The following is a 13,067-nucleotide window of genomic DNA, read 5'->3' as shown; positions in this document are numbered from 1 at the left end:
GAAGTACAGGACCGCAGATGTCTTCATTCATCACTCCACATTCTGCACTCCGGCTGTTGGTTGATCATTGAGCTGAGACTAGCAGGCCAATTTGCTGGGCCCTCTACTACCCCCATCTGCATGAGGAACTCCCATGTCCTGCCTTCCTTGCTGACTTATTTGCATCAGTGCAGCCATGACAATCCTCTGGCATGTGAGGAAAGCTTCTGAAAGGGTTTCTGACTTCTGTAAGGCAGTTAATGCTGAGGGAATGTTTCTATCGCTGTGTAACAGCCTAATAGGAATGCCCTCTAAATATATGTTTCATTCCAAAATTAACGTTTAGCTTCATAATGATGGGCACACCACAGTTCAAGGTTCCTGAAGTCTGTGGTCAGCAAGTATGATCCTTGCAGACAATTTTGAATGCACTAAATAAAGACCTGTTTGGATAATTGCAACTCAACTTCAGACGAATGTCTTGAACGACGCCTCTTCCCCATTGCAATGGCTGCCAGCCAATTTCAGTCTCGGTTAGTCTTTGAACTCACTCTCATAAATTAAGGGGGAGAGAAAACTTACAGATAACGAAGGTTCTTCATAAAACAATGATATCAAAAAGCTGCTAATAAGCTAAAAGCAGCTAGATAAATAGAATAAAAAGCTAAAAAACAGGAGCTAAAAGCCAGAGCAATCGTAACATACAACCAGCTCAGTCGCCATCTTGGGTCCATCCCCCAAATAAAGACCTTAATGGTGGAGTTACACATGATAAGATACCAGTTTAATTACTTAGAGATCAACAGCCCAAACCTATGCATGCCATCATAGAAGTAAGTCCAGTTTCGTTCAATAAGACCTAGGGTGTGTGTAGGATTGCACCCTGGCAGCCCAATTCTATCCTGCACAGAAACAGGTAGGTTGGCTGGCCTGCGCAATATCTAGGTGGCTGTGCACAAATCTGGACAAAGGGGTATATTTTCCCCTTACACTGAGCACTGCCCCAGACATCGCAGTGGGGCTATTTGGAATTGCACCAGCTAAATCACTGGCGCAGATCCAAGCAGCCAGGTGTTAAGCCAGGCTGCTTGGGAGGGGAGTTCGGATTTGGCCTAAGTGCTGGAGGCCTGTCCCACCCCCCCTTCTGGGCCCAGCCTCCCCACTGCTTGTTCTCCCCCACCCTGGAACACCCATAAAACGCCCTCTCCCTGCCCTCCCCAAACCCCTGCGCCGGAGGCCCACTGCTTGCATGGACTTACCCAGGGCCTCTGAGAGGAATTTTACCAGGGGGTACCAAGTTTATTTGGGGCCCCTTTGCAAAGGGGGAGGGTTTGGGATGGGCGAGCAAAATGGGGGTAGGAAGGAGCAAAACAGGGTGGGGAGATGGAGACAGCTGGAAAAGCCTTTGGAGTCCAGCTCTACCCACTCAGGTGGCATCAGCAGCTGGAGACAGTAATATGCAAAAGCAAACACTCCTTAGACCCCAATCCTAACCCACTTTCCAGCATTGGCATAGCTGTGCCAGTGGGGCATGTGCCAGTGGGGCATGTGCTGCATCCTGCATTTGGGGAGCAGTCACAGAGGCCTCCTCAAGGTAAGGCAATGTTTGCTCCCTTACCTTGGAGCTGCAGTGCCTTTATGTCGGTACTGGAAAGTGGGTGAGGATTGTGCCCTCAGTCAGTGGTGTCACTAGGCTTTGTATCACCTGGTGCGGAAAGCCCATCACCCCTATGATGGACCTCCTTCTGTGCAGTGGGCGGTGCCTCAGGCATTGTGTGCATGTGTAAGGCTCACGCATGCGCACGACGCTAGATGTAACTGCAGCTGAGTTCGGAAGGGAATGAACTTGGCGGCAGGTTTGAGGCTGTGGCGTCATGTGCTTGGTAAGCGTGCAGGGGGCAGGGGTGCGTGGCATGTCACCCCCCACAGCGTGTCACCTGGTGCGCCCCGCACCCCCTGCACCCTTCTAGCGATGCCAGTGCCCTTAGTCTCTCTCAAATCTTTCAAATATAGAAAATCATGCAGATAATGAGCATCATCATATTTAGGCTCCCACTAGAATGGAAAGTGTCCTGTGCAGACCAAAACTGGTTTCTGTGGCAGCTGTAGTCTTGCAGCTGTGTCCCTGAGCTCCTACCCACTCCTTCATGGTAAGCATGTCCACAAGCCTAAGAGCTACTGGAGCAGGCCAGTTTCCTCCCAGATCTGATGCTGTGTTAAGGAGTGTCATGTACACATTCCTCAGCCCAGCACACATAGCTTGGCAATAGCGGCAGTAGCTGCAGCTGCACGCCCGTGGTAGTATCTCCAGGATCCCATGAGAGCAACAAGTCTGAGTAGATAGGAAGATGTCAGATCCCAGGAAATTTCTGGGCCCCTCCTTGGGCTCCTGGGACCCCTTTTTGACCCTGGGCCTGGGTACAAAGTACCTCCTTTACTCCCCTCTCCTAGGCCCTGGACTTGCCTTTGTTGGGGCTTGCTCCAGCACAGGGAGACCGTCATGCATCCTTGTGCTGGTGTCCCTGACTCCTGTGGTGGTGCAAATGTACTTTATGGCAAGTTTGTGAAACCTGGAAACCAGTGCGATGGACTTGCGCCCACTTAAGCATATCTCTGAATTGTGCTCCTGGCCTCTTAACCATTTCTTTTCATTTATCCTGTCTTTCAGCCTTTGATGATAAGCCCGAGCTAGGCCTCTTCAGTATGCCTAACAGTAACCCACTTCTTAAAAAGCTTCAGAAATCTAAATTGAAAAGAGTGATCTTATTTACACTATAAATTGACATTTTTTACAAAACTATTTTTCCCTATATGAAAAATTGGGTATTATGTATCATAGAACAATTTCTTATCAGTGGCTAATAATCATAATAAATAATATTTGTACTGAACCCAATACAAAATTTTTTGTTTTTTTTTTAATAAGGTTTCCCCTTCCAGATCAGTCTCCTCACTGAATCCTTCACTTCTTTGTTTCTCAGACTGTAGATCAAGGGGTTCAGCATGGGGATGATCGCTGTGTAGAACATGGAGATCACCTTATCCTCATGTATTGAGAGGTTGGAGCTGGGATGCACATATGTGAAAAAGAGAGTCCCATAGAAGATTGACACGACTGTGAGATGAGTTGAGCAGGTAGAGAACGCTTTGCGCCTGCCTTTGTTGGAGCGAATTTGCAGGATGGCAGCGAGGATGTAGATATAGGAGACAATTATAATAGAGGTGCTCACAGTGCCAAAGCTGCAAGACAGGCCAAAAAGGATTCTCTTGTTGAGTCGGATATCTGAACAGGCAAGAGCAATGACTGCAGGGATGTCGCAGAAGAAATGGTTGATCACGTTGGAGTTACAGAAGGTCAGCCGAAATGACAGGGTTGTTTGTGTTACAGCATTCAGCACCCCAATAAGGTAGGGAGTGATTATCAGCTGGACACAGACTCTTTGTGACATCATTACTGAATAGAGCAATGGCTTAGAAATGGCCACATAGCGATCATAGGCCATGGCAGATAAGAGGAAACACTCGGTGGCTAAAAAGAGAACAAAAAACCACATCTGCACAGCACATCCTGTCCATGAAATCACTTTTCTCCTTGCAAGGAAATCCAGCAGCATCTTGGGAGTGACAACGGTGGAGTAGCAGAAGTCCACAAAGGACAGGTGGCTCAGGAAGAAGTACATGGGGGTGCGGAGTTGCGAGCTAATTCTGATCAAAAGGATCATTCCCAGATTTCCAATCAGGGTGAAAACATACACCGCTAGGAAAAATATGAAGAGAGGGACCTGCAGTTTGGAAGAGTCATTAAATCCAGCAAAAATGAATTCATACACAGTGGTGCCGTTTTCCACTGCCATTGCTTCTTTCCCTGGGAAAACCAAAAAGAAGCAAATAAGTTAAATTGCTCCCCTATGTGTGTTGAGGTCTGATGTGAAGACCTTGCTCCAGCCTCCCTCCAGGTGTGACAATAAGACAAACAAATTCTCAGAGAAGGGGCTTGATAGCTGTGGCCATGAGGACCTGGAATGAGCTCCTTGTGGCTAATGGACCCTTTCAGGTCCTAGCGGCCAAAATAAGCTCTAGAGAGCTGCATTTGGAAGACTATTTTTAGAGAAATCATGACAATGAAATGATTTTAGATTGTGCAACACAGTCCTGTAAATGACTGCTTGGCAATAATTTCCATTATGTAGCATAGGGTGTGTTTGGGGATTGCAACCTTATATTTATACCCAATTTGAACCAGTGATATATTTCACACCCGTAGACTCTCTTTCTTGTCAATATTTACTCCTATATTTTCACATAAAATTCCCAGCAGTTAAGTACATCCTGAAGGTATGGCAGTTCTGTTCCTTAAATGTGTCCAGCTGAGCTGAAGGGCAGGGCAGAGATGTTGGAGAGGAGAGAAAGGAGCGAAGATCCTTCATCTTTCATCTCTAATTCATCTAATTTATCAAGGGAGGGAAGGAGGGATGGAGGAGATATTCAGTATAGAGTAGCGGTTTTCAGCTGCTGTGCCGAGGTACATTGGTAGGCCGCAAGGCAGCCTCAGGGAGCCAGAGGATTAGGCAGCAGCCGCATGTATGGGAGAAGTGACCACTTGGAGCATTGTGTGGCAACAGAAGAAAAAGGAGCAGCCCGCAAAGGGGCCTTGAAGCTCCTGCTGTTGCTCATGCCTGCTCGCGCGTGCTGATTGGGCAGCCAGCCAGCCAGAGCAGCCTGGAGGAGCTCTTGGAAGAGTGCCACTCCTGCCAGAAGGGCGGGCAGGTGGGAGCTGTGAAGGGGGTGAGAGTGAGCGAGCCAGAAGGTGGGAAGCAGGTATTGAGCAAGCAAACCCCAAAGTGACCCTCCCTCCAGTGTTGCCTCTACTGACAAGGCACTTTTGGGCGTTTACAGTCAGGACATTAGGCCACAAGCCTATCCACACTTACTTAGGAGTAAGCCCCATTGACTATAATGGAACTTACTTCTGAGTAGATGTACAGAGGCTTGGGCTCTTGGTCACACTCTTTTTCTCGAACACATGAGCATGCTGTTGACACTCTCTCTCTATTGTCCCCTCCCCCTCCCCTCCCACACGCACATTCCCCCCAATCTCATAATCGCAGTTAACACCTCTCTTACTGCCCCTCCCCTGGCTTGTTCCCACCTTCCAAAATCCAGAATCAGTTGCCTCGCACTCTCCCCCCACCCAATATCAGTCACATCTTCTTGTTGCCCCTCACCCCACATTTCTCCAGAATGTGCTCAGTCCGACCTGTCTTTGCCAACACTTTCTGGCACTTCTGAAAACAATTTAATCACTCTATTTCAAAACATTATTCCACCTTTCCAGAAACTACATACACTTCCCTCTCCAAGCTTCTTGTGAATTTCTTTAATTGTCATGTAATGATCTAATTGTATTAGTTATATCAATTAAATTGATAGTAACCTACTAATTTAATGTTATTAAAAACTAGTAGTGTGCCTTGACAACTTTAGTGCCTTGTCAGTGTGCCATGAGCTGAAAATGACTGGAAATGACTGGTATATAGGAACATACTAGAACGTGACTTAAGTAGGATATAGAGATCAATGGTAAAATGATGTTTAAAACAAGAACAAGGAATTCTTTTAACTTACCCATTCTTCTATGAGTTGCTAGCACTTTTTCATCTGCCAATTATTTTGATATCCTTGTCTCTAATTTGTTTTATTGCCTGATGAGGAAAGGCCTGAAGTTGAGTTTCTGTTGTTCTGTTCTCTGACATGGGAGCAATTTCTAGTGATAACCCAGAGAACTTGGCTGCATGCCTGCCACTTATAAAACCGACAGATGTGGAGTACTGCTGAACTGCCTGCTGTAAGCATGGAATGGTCTCTGAGGTTGTACTATTCAGAAGGGACTTCATATTGACAGTTCGGCATTGGAGATGGTGTCCTCCAAATAGCTCACATCTCAGGAGGACATTTTTTTTTTACTTCAAGTGGCCATGAAGACTATCTTCCTGTGTTTGGGTGCAGAAATTAATTCCACTGAAGTGTAATTTGAAGATAGCCTTTCAGAACAAAAACATTGCTTAGCATGTAGATGGACGGAGTTGAAGCCATTAGCACAAATAAAAGATCCAGCAGAGAACTGTGAGCTGGGCAACCCAATCCTAAACTGCCAGTGGTTTTTTTTGTTGGTTACTGATTTGTTGGGTGTTCTGTACTGTTTGTTTGTTTTTTAAATATATAACAGTACAGGACAACCAACAAATCAGTAACCCTCCCAAAAAGAAAAAAAACAAAACAGTGGGGGTTAATGGGGGTTACATCAACCCTAGTGAAACCATTGCATTTAGGTTGTGTATATGATATTGTAATTTATTCTGTATGGTTTGGAATGGAAGGAGGTCCACCACGGGGATCATGCAATGAGCTCTTGCACTGGATGACACAAACCCTAGTAACCCTCTGCTTCCTTAAGACCAGAAGTCACCAACACAAACTGGAAGTGACTTCCAGTTGCATCTGGGAGGTCCTCTGAGGCAGGCTCAGAATTCATAGATGCTCAAATCCACAGGTAGATGCTCAAATCTGCCCACAAAAAAAGAGGGTCCACCATATTTTTGTTCACTTTTGTTTTGTTGTCGTTCGTTCATTTTGTTAATACAATTTACACTTTTTTTGTAATCCTGCAGCTTTTTTCTGATTTGTTAAAATAATAAATACATAAATAAAATAATTTTAGAAATCCGTGCTTTCCTTATAACCAAGAAAAACCTATCTAACTTGAGTGCCTAGCTGCTTACAGCCTGAGTTGTTCTAAAAGATTCCTCTTCCTGCCCTCTTCTGAATCTTTCTTTTGAGTGACAGCAATTGCGCTTGATTCTCTCTCACCCTCATGGTAGTAAGCTTGTTCATAGAGCCTTTCTGTGTCTGAGGCTTTAAAGGATAACCACCTGTTGAGGTGTATGCATCTTAAGAACATAAGAACAGCCCCACTGGATCAGGCCATAGGCCCATCTAGTCCAGCTTCCTGTATCTCACAGTGGCCCACCAAATGCCCCAGGGAGCGCACCAGATAACAAGAGACCTCATCCTGGTGCCCTCCCTTGCATCTGGCATTCTGACATAACCCATTTCTAAAATCAGGAGGTTGCGCATACACATCATGGCTTTTAACCCCTAATGGATTTTTCCTCCAGAAACTTGTCCAATCCCCTTTTAAAGGCGTCCAGGCCAAACGCCATCACCACATCCTGTGGCAAGGAGTTCCACAGACCAACCACACAGTGAGTAAAGAAATATTTTCTTTTGTCTGTTCTAACTTTCCCAACACTCAATTTTAGTGGATGTCCCCTGGTTCTGGTGTTATGTGAGAGTGTAAAGAGCATCTCTCTATCCACTCTGTCCATCCTCCGCATAATTTTGTATGTCTCGATCATGTCCCCCCTCAGGCGCCTCTTTTCTAGGCTGAAGAGGCCCAAAAGCCATAGCCTTTCCTCATAAGGAAGGTGCCCCAGCCCCGTAATCATCTTAGTCACTCTCTTTTGCACTTTTTCTATTTCCACTATGTCCTTTTTGAGATGCGGCAACCAGAACTGGAAACAATATTCTAGGTGTGGCCTTACCATCGATTTGTACAACAGCATTATAATATTAGCAGTTTTGTTCTCAATACCTTTTCTATTGATCCCAAGCATAGAATTGGCCTTCTTCACTGCCGCTGCACATTGGGTCGACACTTTCGTTGACTTTACAAAGGGGCCCCAAATAAACTTGGTACCCCCTGGTAAAATTCCTCTCAGAGGCCCTGGGTAAGTCCATGCAAGCAGTGGGCCTCCGGCGCAGGGGTTTGGGGAGGGCAGGGAGAGGGCGTTTTATGGGTGTTCCAGGGTGGGGGAGAACAAGCAGTGGGGAGGCTGGGCCCAGAAGGGGGGGTGGGACAGGCCTCCAGCACTTAGGCCAAATCCGAACTCCCCTCCCAAGCAGCCTGGCTTAACACCTGGCTGCTTGGATCTGCGCCAGCGATTTAGCTGGCACAACTCCAAATAGCCCCACTGCGATGTCTGGGGCAGTGCTCAGTGTAAGGGGGAAATATACCCCTTTGCTCAGATTTGTGCACAGCCACCTAGATATTGTGCAGGCCAGCCAACCTACCTGTTTCTGTGCAGGATAGAATTGGGCTGCCAGGGTACAATCCTACACACACCCTAGGTCTTATTGAATGAAATTGGAAATACTTCTATGATGGCATGCATAGGTTTGGGCTGTTGATCTCTAAGTAATTAAACTGGTATCTTATCATGTGTAACTCCACCATTAAGGTCTTTATTTAGTGCATAAAAAATTGTCTGCAAGGATCATACTTGTTGACCACAGACTTCAGGTACCTTGAACTGTGGTGTGCCCAGGGCAGGAGGTCTGGTCTAGAGCACGGGTGTTCAAAGTTTTTGGCAGGAGGGCCACATCAGCTCTCTGACACAGTGTCAGGGGCTGGGGGGAAAAAAGAATTAATTTACATTTAAAATTTGAATAAGTTTACGTAAGTTTACATAAATGAATATATTAAAGATGATCTTATATGAATGAATGAAGGTCTTGCAATAGCTCAGTGCCTATAAAAGGCCTTGCACAAAGCAAGGCTGGCCTTTTCTTTGCTGCTGCTGCTGCATCACAGATGTGAAAGAGCAAGCAGTGGAGGGAACTCTTATCCCACAGCTCACATGAGAGGTCAAACAGTCGCCCTCACGCTGAGAGAAGTTGCGTTGGGCCAGTGCGGGCTTCAATAAATCTCTGGAGAGCCAGAGGCTCATTGGAGACTGGGGGCTCCCTGAGGGCCACATTGAGAGGCTTCAAGGGCCGCAAGTGGCCCCTGGGCTGGGGTTTGGGCACCCCTGGTCTAGAGGGTAGAGCTTTCATTAGCCCGAAGATAATATCAGAAGGTTGCCAGTTCAAGGACACCAGCAGCTCCCTGAACGGCTGAGAATGGCGAGAACTTGAAGCAGCTGACAAACCCAGCTGAGTGATTCCACCTGCTCTTGGTGTGAGCAAGAAGCGTCTTGGCTGCCCTCCATGTGAGAGACGGAACTGCTTGTCAGCCTGCGTGGGAGAACTGGAGGCCAGAAGTGAGACCAAACCAGGAAGATCCATTCTGAAATGTTGTGGTTCTTGAAAGACAGAACCTCTATGATTGTAAAAATCCCCTTGAGGGATTTAGAAACGCCTGCCTATGTAAACCGCCTTGAATAAAGTCAGAGGAATAATCAGATGATCAGAAAGGCGGTATATAAATATCGAGTTGTTGTTGTTGTTGTTGTTGTTGTTGTTGTTGTTGTTGTTGTTGTTGTTGTTGTTGTTGTTGTTATGAAGCTAAACATTAATTTTGGAGTGAAACATATATTTAGAGGGCATTCCTATTAGGCTGTAACACAGCGATAGAAACTTTCCCTCAGCATTAACTGCCTTACAGAAGTCAGAAACCCTTTCAGAAGTATGCGGAGCTTTCCTCACATGCCAGAGGATTGTCATGGCTGCACTGATGCAAATAAGTCAGCAAGGAAGGCAGGACATGGGAGTTCCTCATGCAGATGGGGGTAGTAGAGGGCCCAGCAAATTGGCCTGCTAGTCTCAGCTCAATGATCAACCAACAGCCGGAGTGCAGAATGTGGAGTGATGAGTGAAGACATCTGCGGTCCTGTACTTCCGTTTTTTATAGCTGATGGTTTGGAGCTGCAACCAGGCATAGTGGCTAGTCAGCTGCATTCTCTCATACAGAGGACTGTCCAACATGATATTTCCTAATGGGAAACTTCCCTAGGAGAATAAGAGGCTACTGATCTCAAGTAACCTCTACTAGAGAGAAGGGGCTAAACTTGAATGCCCATATTCCATATGACCCATTGGGTCAATAGGGAAGCTTACCCCAGGATAAGGGAATGCCCCCTTAGCTGGAGGAGACCTCTGTGACTGTCACCCCTGCGTGCTCAGGTGACACAGCTGCATTGGTGAGGGGTTGTTAGTTAGCATTGAACAGTAAATAAATGTTTGGCTATACCCACTGGAACCTCAGTGAATGCAAATGTATTTCAAGTTCTGGAAGGTGAAAGAAAATACACAGTGAGTCTCCCATGATTCAGAAAGGTTCGGTCTCCATTATGCCTTATATTGATAATGGTGAACCTTTCAGGTAATTGTGATCTTGCTAACATTGCCCTCCCAGTCTACTGAACACAAATCAGTGTATCTGATGCCTACATAAGTCCCAAAGTGAATGCTTGCCCCAGAAGAACTGCCTTGTCCTTCATCGTTCCCAAGACAATACTGTTAGCTGCAAAAGTAAAATCTCCTGAGTCATCTGGAACTGGTTATAAATATGATTTTCATATTTCATACTCAAAGGATTTTGCTGTTGATTTCATGAGTTGCAACTGAAAGAAAGAAAAAGGAGAGAAGGAATAGGAATTCTTAATGAGATATGGGAGATGCATCTGAAGCAAAAGAAAAGCAGTAAGTCCAGGTGCTTGGTGTATCCGTGTGTGTATGAGAGAGAGAGAGAGAGAGAGAGAGAGAGGTACCAGTGTGGGCCTTCCTTTGAATGAAGAGAGAACTGAGGAACCACAGCTCTCTTTGACTAGAGGTCAATTCTCAGAACCTCTTCAGCATCCTAGAGAGTTTAATTCCATTAGGCTGTCCCAGGAGTGTCACAAGGCCTGGATTATGCAGGGAATGTTCCCACTGCATTGGTAGCAAAGGATAATGTCATTGGGAGAATGAAAAATTGCCTTATTTTAAATGTAAACTATAGATGCCGTAACAAGGTACTAATACTGGAGTTGTTCAAAGCAGGGCCAACAATGACCGTTGAATTTCTCTGATGTCCACAGTGTTACAGGCAATGCCAATGGGAAACCACACTCAGGTGACCGAGTTCAGACTCACAGGGTTGACAGACATTCCGCAGCTCCAGATCGCCCTGTTTGTCTTGTTCCTTGCCGTTTATGCCATCACCCTGGGGGGGAACCTCGGCATGATTGTCCTGATCCACTCCAGTCCTCAGCTCCACACTCCTATGTACTTTTTCCTCAGCAACTTGTCTCTTTTGGACATCTGTTATTCATCATCCGTCACTCTCAAATTCTTAACTGATCTCTTGAAAAAGAAAAAGGTAATAGGCTTTGCTGATTGTTTCATTCAGTTCTTCTTTTATGGCCTATTTGGCACTGCTGAGTGCTACCTCCTTGCTGTGATGGCCTATGACCGCTATGTGGCTATATGCAACCCACTACTGTACTTTGTCACTATGTCCCAAACAAAGTGCCTTCAGCTGGTAGCGATATCCTATGCTGCTGGGATTACAAATGCCTTGGTGCATACAGTTGCTGCATCTAGACTATCCTTCTGTGGTCCAAATACTATTAATAATTTCTACTGTGATATCCCCCCATTGTTAGCTCTTTCCTGCTCAGACACCAGTTTCAATGATGTTCTGTTGTTTGTACTTATTGGTTTCAATGTGGTATCAGCCATTCTGACTATTCTCACCTCCTATACCTATATTCTGATCACCATTTTGAAGATCCACTCTGCCAAAAGTCGACAGAAAGCCTTCTCCACTTGCACCTCTCATCTCCTGGTCATTGCCATGTTCTATGGAGCTGCAAGCTTTGAGTATGCACGACCCAGTTCTAGAAACAATCAAAACCTAGACAAAATAGCATCTGTGGTGTACACAATAGTGACTCCCATGTTGAACCCCTTGATCTACAGTGTGAGGAACAAGGAAGTAAAGAATGCCTTCAGAAAACATCTGAGTAAAAAAGCTCTTTTCTAGCACATATGAAGTATCTGGTTTTGGTTACTTCATTTTCCTGTAGTTTCTGTACATATTACATCCTCATCAGATTGTTGAAGACACAGCTTCAGAATAAGGTAATACTGTACTGATAGAATGCCATTGTAATCATTAAAGGATCTTATAGCACCACAAAGACTAAACAATTTATTTTAGCATATGTAAAAATACATTCCTCTCCATCAGATGCATATCTACAGTCCATTTTATCAGACATATGAAACAGGGCTGGGTGAATTAAGCACAGCTTGGCTTAAGTTGAGTCAAGAGTCTCTGCCCCCTCCCACAACTCGACTTGAAAATGAGTCCTAAAGGGAAGACTTTCCGAGTCGCCCAGAGAGTTTTGGCAAAGCAAAAAGACTCAAGTCCTTCCCTTTAAAAAGTCAGCTGCGGCTCTGTGGAAATAAAACGGAGCTGCTGCCAGGGTGTATGGGTTTTGGATTCTCTTTAATCACTCCCCTAATGTTCCCATTCCATCTGTAAACAGGGCAGGAGGGGTGGAACAAACTGCATGAGAGCGGGGACAGAAGCAGCCAGATGGAGGAGGGTCACGTGAAGCAGCTGGGAGGCTTACCAGTATGATCCAATTTCTTGCAGCTCTACTCAGAAGTAGTTCCATTTGCACAGGTCATTCAATGAGGCTTCCTCCTCCCAAGTAACAAGGGAGCCATAAGGTTTGAAAGCGTGATCGCTACAAACCACCTCTCTCTCCCTTGGCTTCTCCAGCCAATTCCAAGGCAAGAACCCCCTTGGGTTCCTCCTTCTGCCCTCCCTCATCCAAAGAAACAAATCAGACTGTCCATCCTTCACCCAATGACCATTGATTCCTTCAGAGATGGAAAACAGAGCCTGCTCTTGTTCCCCCCTCTCCTGCTTGATGCAAAACCAAATCATTAACCCTTCCCTGCCTCCTGGCTGGAATGTTCCTACTGTTCGCCTGGCCCCACAAGGTCTTTTACACTCCAAAAAAAAAAAAAAAAAAGTAAGCCAACACACTCAGATGCAGACAACTCGAGTCTGCATATGTTGGGACCAAGTGCCAAGTCAGCGGCCTCAGACTCAAGTCAATGCCCAAGTCGTGGACTCAAGTGACTCAGGTGTAAATATGTCAGCAAAAAACTTGTGTTTTTGTGACTCTGTCACCTGACTTGAGTACCCATCCCTGGTATGAAGTGAAATCCTCATAGGGCAGGCGAAGACATACGAGGAGCCCAACATGAACTGCAACAGGATATGAACTCCAAACCCATCAGAGTGTTTTGCT

The 13,067-nt window shown here is 45.8% G+C and overlaps 2 protein-coding genes across 2 annotated transcripts; one reads left to right on the top strand and one right to left on the bottom strand.

Moving 5' to 3' along the window:
- Window positions 1–2,897: 2,897 nt before the first annotated feature.
- LOC136644364 (olfactory receptor 5G9-like) lies at window positions 2,898–5,644 on the bottom strand. The gene is made up of 2 exons (XM_066620188.1): window positions 5,605–5,644; window positions 2,898–3,844 (listed from the first exon to the last, which is right to left on the bottom strand). The coding sequence occupies exons 1-2, from the start codon at window positions 5,606–5,608 to the stop codon at window positions 2,898–2,900; spliced, it is 951 nt and encodes a 316-aa protein (XP_066476285.1). The 5' UTR covers window positions 5,609–5,644.
- Window positions 5,645–10,846: 5,202 nt separating this feature from the next.
- Window positions 10,847–11,782, top strand: LOC136644357 (olfactory receptor 5J3-like). Its single transcript, XM_066620173.1, has one exon. The coding sequence runs from the start codon at window positions 10,847–10,849 to the stop codon at window positions 11,780–11,782; it is 936 nt and encodes a 311-aa protein (XP_066476270.1).
- Window positions 11,783–13,067: the final 1,285 nt, after the last annotated feature.

Source organism: Tiliqua scincoides, chromosome 1 (assembly GCF_035046505.1).
Source record: "Tiliqua scincoides isolate rTilSci1 chromosome 1, rTilSci1.hap2, whole genome shotgun sequence".
Classification (NCBI taxonomy): domain Eukaryota; kingdom Metazoa; phylum Chordata; class Lepidosauria; order Squamata; family Scincidae; genus Tiliqua; species Tiliqua scincoides.
Note: the sequence above shows the minus strand (reverse complement) of the source record. Positions and strands in the feature narration are given on the sequence as shown.

Excerpts from the sequence above, each read along its gene's own strand:
- LOC136644357 (XM_066620173.1), top strand. The coding sequence starts at position 10,847 with ATGCCAATGGGAAACCACACTCAGGTGACCGAGTTCAGACTCACAGGG.